Here is a 7,746-nt window from a genome sequence, read left to right as displayed (position 1 = left end):
AGTCTGCTTCCGATCGCTTGGCCTTTCCATCCCTGCCTATCTATAGTACATTTCTGCTCATTCCTTTCTTTTTATTGTGTAACGCATCCTACAGGTTACCAGCTGTCTACATTTAAGACATCTCAGGAGCGCCACCCACATCCACAGGCCACAAGTTTCCCACTCTCTGTACTGGACACATTTTCAGTTTCGCATATTGCATTTGTTTTCCTACCATTATCGGCAGATTGACCAGTCTCAGATGTAGAAGATGATCATGACACCTCCCCTGTGGTGATCTGCATCGATTAGGGCTCCTTGGTAGCAAGGAACAGACACCAGCTGTCACGGGCTGAATGGGGCTCCCACCCAATTCATCTGTTGAAGTCCTGACCCCCCGTAATCAGAACGTGACTTGATTTAGAGATAAGATCTTTCAAAAGGTGATTAAGGTACAAGGAGGCCCATAGGGTGGGCCCTGATGCAGTAAGACTGGTGTCTTAGGACACAGACATGCACAGCGGGACGCCCATGGGAGGATGGGGGGAGAAGGCTGCACACACGGACGGGCGGAACCAGCCCCGCCAACGCGTGGATGCTGGACATCCAGCCTCTGGAGCTGGGAGACGGTAAATGTCTGTTGGGGAAGCCACACAAGGTGTGGTCCTTCGCTGCCGGGGATGGTGGCCACTGACTCACACACCCACTCACATTGAAGGAGAAGGCGGGGGAGCGGTTAGTATCCGGAGCCCCAGCCCCACCGGCCTCAGGGGCAGCACGTGCTCCCACACTGCCCTGGGCCCTCTCCATCGTCCTCCCCACCGCTCCACCCCTGGAAGCTCCTCTGTCACATTCTGAGATTCCAAGTCTAACGAAGATACAACTCTCTCCCCCGCCGGCTGTCTACCTAGGAGATCCCCAACTCCCCCCGAAACGGGGAGCTCCGCCCACGAGAGAGGTCTGAACTTTTGTCTGAAGTCCTTGAAGGACATGGGAAGTTCTAGAAGGTCTCCTGAGTTTCCGCTTTCCAGGCTGGTAGAAGATGGCAGGATGGCACAGACAGCTTTGCCAGGTGTTAAATGGGTCAGGCTGGCATTTCAGCTTCATGCCTAGTAAAACCAAGCCAACTTTAAACAGACACATCACTCCATTGCATTGCTCTGAGGTGGAAAGCCTGTTTCTAAAAGCAAAATAGGAAATATATAAAACTTTCCACTGCCAAGCAATGTATTCAAAGACAGCAATTATCAGGATGGCCTCCTCTCTTCTGAGGGAAATCCAATGGTGCAAGTTGCAGAGGGCTTGCCCCCAAATGGCCACCCTCAGCCCAGCTTCCCTGGGCCCTTTAAGAGCCAAGTGTGTGCGTGTGCGTGTGTGTGTGTGCACGCATGTGCATGTGCATATGCACATGCATGAGAGACACGTCCTTCCTTGTGCCTTATCGGCAGAACTGTTCCCACGAAAGCACTTTATTGTTATAGCTGCCTGTTCCCACCCCTCTCCCAAGGTGCCTCAAGGACTCAGGGGCCTCAGGCAGCCGCCAACTGGCCACCCGGGACTCTCCCTGCTGGGAGAGGGGGCCTGGAAGGGGGCTGGGAGGGGGCCAGGAGGGGGCCAGGACATTTGTCTGGAGGGTGGCCTAGAGGGCCCAGGAGGGGCCTGGGAGGGGGCAGGGAAGGGGGTAGGGAAGGGGCCAGGAGGGGCCAGGAGGGCGCCAGGAGGGGCCTGGAAGGGGGCCGGGAGGGACCCAGAGGGGGCCTGGAGGGTGGTAGTCTGGAAGGGGTCAAAAGGGTGGCCTGGGGGGTAGATGAGAGGGGGCCGGGAGGGGCCTGGAAGGGGGCCGGGAGGAGCCCAGAGGGGGCCTGCAGGGTGGTGGTCTAGAGGATGCCAGGAGGGGGCCTGGAGGGGGCCGGGAGGAGCTCAGACGGGGCCTGGAGGGTGGTGGTCTGGAGGGTGCCAGGAGGGGACTTGGAGAGGGCCTGGAGGGGGCTGCGAGGGGCCAGGAGGGGCCTGGAAGGGGGCCGGGAGGGGCCCAGAGGGGGCCTGGAGGGTGGTGGTCTGGAAGGGGCCCTGGGGGGGCCAGGAAGGTGTCCAGGGGTCCACCCCACAGGCTGTGATGACTTCTCTGAGTTCCCAGCCCTGAGGGCACAGCCCCTCACATTGTCGTTGGGCCTCTCTGTCCTGCCAGCACCATCCATTCTCTGTTTGAACCCAAGGAGGAAGTCGCACATCCCCAGTGCCCCCTGCCCCCAGCTCCAGCCTCTGCACCTGCTCATGCAGCCTCAGCCTCCACCCCTTGGGCTCCACAGCCCACCCAGCAAAGCTTCAGGGAGCTGGGGCTCCCAAGGGCTGGAGGGACCAAGGGATGGAGGGGCACATGCCGGAGACCTGCCCTGAGCATTCCTTGAGGCCCTCGGGTCCTGGAGCTCTTGGGGTGCGTCACCCACTGGCTCTCTGTCAGGCCCCCCGCACTGGCCGCCCGACTGTTTTCTCTCCCTCCCCTCGGCTGCAGCCTCGTAGCGGATGCTTGGGGAGGTTGCAATTTTCCACAAGGACCGAGTGGCCTAGACCACTCCCTGTGTCCCACCTCCCCAGCAGGGACAGAAGGACGTGGGTCCCCACCAGCCTGAGGCAGGGCCATCCCGGCAAGAATCCCCAGGCTCTCTCTAGGTCTGCGGTCCAGATGGTGGAGCCAAGATCATGCACCCCCACATCCTGGACGGCCCATGGTGGATGGCGGACCCGGATTTCTCTCCGTGTCACATGCTGGGAGGGGGAGCTGAAGCCATTAGCCAGCCCTCCCTCGCTGGGGACCCACCTAGTCAGTCACCTTGTCCCCTGGCTGGGGCCCCCCGACCAGATGCACTCGCCAGGACAAATGCCCGTCCCTGCTGGGCACCCCCAGCCACAGGAGCACTTCAAGTCACGGAGCCCCCCGTCTCCACGTCATGGAAAGTGTCACCAACACCACACAGCTCTGGGGGGGGGTGGTAAAGGGAGACATCTCATGATCAAACTCCCCACTGTGTCAGCCCCACTAGAGACCTCATCTATTCAGTGCGTTAGGGCACCTGCGCACAGGAAGGAACAAGATGGGGGTTGCTCTAGCCGCCCCCCCGAGCTTCCTCTCATTGCATCCTTGAAATTATCAGTAAGCCTGTGATCCACGAGGGTGGCCGGGCCGGTCGGGCTGTGGGTCCGTTCACACAGGCGAGCTGGTAAACATTCTCGGCCCCGTTCTCCTCAGTTACGGAGGGGAGACAGGGGATGAAGATAAGGATGAAGGATCATTCGGAAGGGAGCTGGTTTCGAGAACAAAGACATGCCTTTGACTCCCCCCACGCTTCCCTCTGTTGCTGCTCGCGTCTGATGCTGAGCCCGAGGTTTCCAGCCGAGAGCCTGAGCCGCACAGATGGCTTAGGGAGAGGTTGCCAGGTGCAGAGGCGGGAACAAATGGATTGCCCGCAGTCCTTTAACAGCTCAAGGGCCCGGCCTGGGGGACTCAGCCTAAGCGGTTCACGTTGGGCGAGAGTGTGCCCCCACCCGTGTAGCTGGGCCCTGGTGATGTGCTAACAAGGAAGGGGAACCCCAGCCAACAGTGCTCTAACCCGTCAGAACTTTTGGGTTGACTCAGCATGAAGTCTCAGGGTGCGTGAGTCAAATCATAGCTCAGGGATGTCAGGGCTCTAGTTCTGTGGCTTTTCCTCATTAGCACAGAACGGCTGCTCGAAGCACCGCATCGCACTCTCACGCCACACATCCAAAGGCAGGCCGCAGGGGCTGGCCAGGGCAGCAAGAGGGAGCTCTTCTTCCAAGGAGGAAAAGTCATTCCCCAGAGCCTCCAAGTAGATGCCCTGCTGCCTCATGAGTCAGAACGAAGTCCTAGAGACTCCCCCGGCTGAAAGAGTGGCCCCCGCTTTTCATAGACTGGAAGTCAGGTAAGAAATAAGGTGGGGAATGAGTAGCAGGTCCCCAGAAAACAGGCCTGGTGCTCCCTGTCAGCGGGGAGAGCCCATCTGCCTGGCGCTGGGGGCCAGAGCAGCTGCACTCCCCAGGGCGCTCGAGCTGCCCGCCACAATCTAACAGCCTTGTGCGCTGACACCAAGTGCTGGCACACACACCTCATTCTCTCCTCTGAGCCCGCGCCTCCCCGAGGTGGGGTGAGCCCACGTAGGACGAGAGGCCACATGTGGAAATGGGGTACCTCCCTCTCCAAGAGAGGACAATCATTTGCAATTTTTTGAAAAGAACTGAAAGCACGAGTAACATTCATCTCCTTTAATCGTTCAGCTATTTTTGAGTCCAGGGGTGTGTGCCGTCTGTCCAGGAGCCGAGGCGCAGATGCGGAGGGCCCCGAGTGCCTGCCGGTGACGTGGCTGGGCTCCTGGCTGCCGGCTGAGGCCATTGCAGCTCCTGGCGCGTCTACAAGGAGCATTCCCCTGAAGGGTGAGGTGTGAGAAGGAGACACAGGCAGTGAAAACCCCACGGTTTGTTCACTTGTGAATAACTACAGAGATGCCACTTGGAAGCACCAAGGGGAAAAGTCCTTAGAAAACACTCCCCGCCTTCCTATTTCAGCTGCTCTCTCCAATCCCACCCAAGCAGGGATAAAGCGCTACCAGGATCCTTCACGGCCTTGCACTCAGTGATGTGAAGAAACACAGGGACAAATGGGGCTCCTTGCCAAGCGGCCTCCCAGCCTGGTCTTTGTGTCCCCAGCCCGACATCAGCCTGATGCAGGCTGCACCACCTCCCCACGCTCGCCCGCGGCCCCTGGTGCGGGTACAAACACAGCTGGCCGTGCAGACTAGGGCCCCCGCTCCCCTGCGGTTTTCTCCCTAATCCTACACCCTCAGACCCCACAGAGCCTCCCTGGCCATACCATCAGTAGTGTCGTCCACGGCCACAGGGTGGAAGCACCACGGGACTCCACGAACAGTGTTGTCGAAACAGCAGCCTTTGGCTTTGCACTGGGAAGGCGTGATACCCGGAATGCCACAGTTTGTTCTGTGGTGGGGGGCCACCACACACGTCTCTGGAGGTGCAGGGGGCAAGGGGGAGGGTAAGTCGCTGGCTGACGTCCGTCTTCCCTCGCCAGTTGAACCAGCAGCCAGCCGGTGCCACGGATGGGGACTTAGGGCTCAGGCTACAAGAGGGACATCCCAGCCCCCTCTCCTGGTAGGAAAACCCTTCAGCTCAGGGCAAATGCAAGGTGCCCAGGATTTGCAAACTTTACACCTACCTACGTAATTTATCCATGCATTCGTTCACTTCAACACACAATCCTTTAGCTTTACTCAGTCAATAATATCTGTGGAACACCATTTGTGTATGCTAGAAACAGAAATTAGCACGGCAAAAGTAGACAGTGAAGGTCGCTCAAGGACCGAGCTCCTGTTGGGCCCTGTGCCGGGGGATGCACCCAGAAATTAAAAATAGAGAAGTCTTGGTTAAGAAGCTAACAGTCTAATGGAGGAGAAGAGCAAGTGAATGGGGCCACCATGAGGCCACCCCACTGCACTGAAGGCAAGCACAGGAGGGACAAGGACAAGGCAGAGAACAAAGCGAGGAGGGCTTCCTATGGGAGGAGGTTCCCAGGTGGGGATGAAGGCCACGATGGGTGTACCCTGCAGAGGGAGCAGGTGTTCAAAGGCAGTCGAGAAAGAGCAAGGTGTATTTTAGGAGGTGTAGTCCGTTTGTAGGAAAGACAGAGGCTGGGGTCGGTGGATGCCTTCAACCTCTCAGCAGCTTTAACCCGGGGCTGGGGGGTGGGGGACGATGGGAGCCAAGACGGTGGAGAACACGCGGGTTGGGGGGAGACACGCTGGGGAGGCAGGGCTGCCGTGTGGTCTACACACGGGAACTGAAGGGGCTGAACCCCGTTAACCCAGCCGGGCATTGAGAAGGCGAGCCCACGCGGGAGCTGCCCTCCACGGGCTTCTGCGTTCCCCTCCACGGATCGCCTCAAGCTTTCTCTGAAGGAGGGGTCTGTGGCTTCGCGGGAAGGCCTGGCCCATCTCCCACCCACCGGCTGGGGGGCCTCTGCAGGACTTCAGCCTCCCCGCGTCTGGCTCCCCACCAGAGAGGGAAGGCGGCGGCGCCCACCCGCAGGGCAGTTGTGAAGTTGGGAGGAGCTGTGCGTGCGTGTGTGCATGTGTGTGCATGTGTGTGTGTGTGCTCGTGCATGCTCAGACACGGCTCTGTGTCCTGGCCACCTGCCGGAGGAGGAAGCGGCAGCTGGGGTGGGACGGGGCTCCAGGTTTCCGAGCTCTGTCCACCCATTTACCGGCACAGGACGGACCTAGACGGGAACGGTCTCTACCGGGCTGTGCTTGCAGTCGAGTTTCTGGATGCCTTGTGACAGATTGCTAACGCACAGAGAAGGGGTGAGCCTCGGGCCAGAGGGCCAAGCAGGGTCGGCCGGGGAGAGGGATCCACAGCCTGGCCTGGGGGCGGCCGCGTGGCCGCACTCCCGGCCTCCTCCACGGCAGAGCCGCGTCTTCTCCAGGCCCAAAGCCCGCGTGTCCTTTCCGGCCTTAGCCTGTCCCTGCCTTGGGGGCATTCCAAGTGGCCACCTGGTGCCTCCGTCGTCCCTCTCCCTACACCCCTTTCTTCATCGTTCTCCATCGGGTCCTCGAAAGGTACCCCAAGATGCGCGGAAACCACGGTTCCTCTCCCCCTCCTCAAACCTCTATGGAAATCCTGGTTTTGAAAACCTGGGAAACTACAGCATCTAATGAAAATAAATAACACTTACTGAGCACAGGGTACCTCGCAAAGCGCTCTCTGGAGGCCTTGTCCCTCCCCCAAGCCCCTTGAGGCCAACGTCCCGGTCCAGAGGCTGAGATGGTGGCTCAAGGGAGCAGGGCACTCTGTCGGTTGTGGCACCCACGGAACCCACACACCGGGACCGCAGAGCCTGCGGGCGTCCTCGGGGGACGCTCATCCACGGAATGGGCCCTTGGGCATCGGGGTGGCTTTGACCTGAGGGAGGCCGGCGTGGACGTCTGGGGAGCTGTTCTCCCACCACACCTCCGAGACGGCCCTTGAGATCTGGTGCTCAGGGTGTCAGCGCCGAACACAGCGAGCAGGGATCAGGGCGCCCACGTGCTCACAGCGGTGCTCAGAGCTTCCGTGGCCGTGGCCTGGATGCTGCTCTCCACGGGCCTTCACCCCCCAAATCCTCCCAGGGCCCAGCATGGCGCTCGGCTCAAACACATGGTCTGTGGTTCAGGCACCACCAGGGGGGCTGATGCGGGAGGGGGGCCGCTTACCGAGCTCGCCCTGGGCCAGGGAGCTGAGGGTCAGCACACACGCCAACACCAAGACGCACATCACCCTGGGCTCCATGGCGGCCGTGACCTTCCTCTCTGCTCCAGGGGAGACCACGAGTCAGGGACGGGACCCGGTGCAGGCCCTGCATTTATGCGCAGGCTCTGTTTGCCTCAGGAGTGTTAGGTAACATTTGCCTAAGGAGGGATCCCCCGGTCCTCCATTCCAGGTACTCTCCGCTGATTAAAACGAGTTCGCTGATAGGGGCAAGTGCCGAGGCACGTAATCATCCTGAATGAAGGACTCGAGGTTCAGAAAGTCCCTCCTGTCCCTTGGGCCTGACCAGATCGCTAACCGCAGCGGAGGCCCTCCTGCAGATGTCAACATTACGCTCATGGAAGGGTGACTCATGGGAGAGCTGGCCCCAGAAGGCACGGTTGTGTCAACAGTGGCTCATGGGGTCGCCCTCCATGGCGGTCCGACTCGGAGCCGATG

The 7,746-nt window shown here is 60.0% G+C and overlaps 1 protein-coding gene across 1 annotated transcript; it reads right to left on the bottom strand.

Annotated features, from left to right (window-relative positions):
- Nucleotides 1–4,705: 4,705 nt before the first annotated feature.
- On the bottom strand, nt 4,706–7,329 carry LOC117998973 (trefoil factor 1-like). Its single transcript, XM_034987887.1, has 3 exons — nt 7,254–7,329; nt 4,862–5,014; nt 4,706–4,752 (listed from the first exon to the last, which is right to left on the bottom strand). Exons 1-3 carry the CDS (start codon nt 7,327–7,329, stop codon nt 4,706–4,708), a joined length of 276 nt encoding a protein of 91 aa, XP_034843778.1.
- Nucleotides 7,330–7,746: the final 417 nt, after the last annotated feature.

This window comes from Mirounga leonina, unplaced genomic scaffold, assembly GCF_011800145.1.
Source record: "Mirounga leonina isolate KUSES-001 unplaced genomic scaffold, KU_Mleo_1.0 Mir_419, whole genome shotgun sequence".
Classification (NCBI taxonomy): domain Eukaryota; kingdom Metazoa; phylum Chordata; class Mammalia; order Carnivora; family Phocidae; genus Mirounga; species Mirounga leonina.
This window is presented reverse-complemented; position numbering and strand designations above follow the sequence as displayed.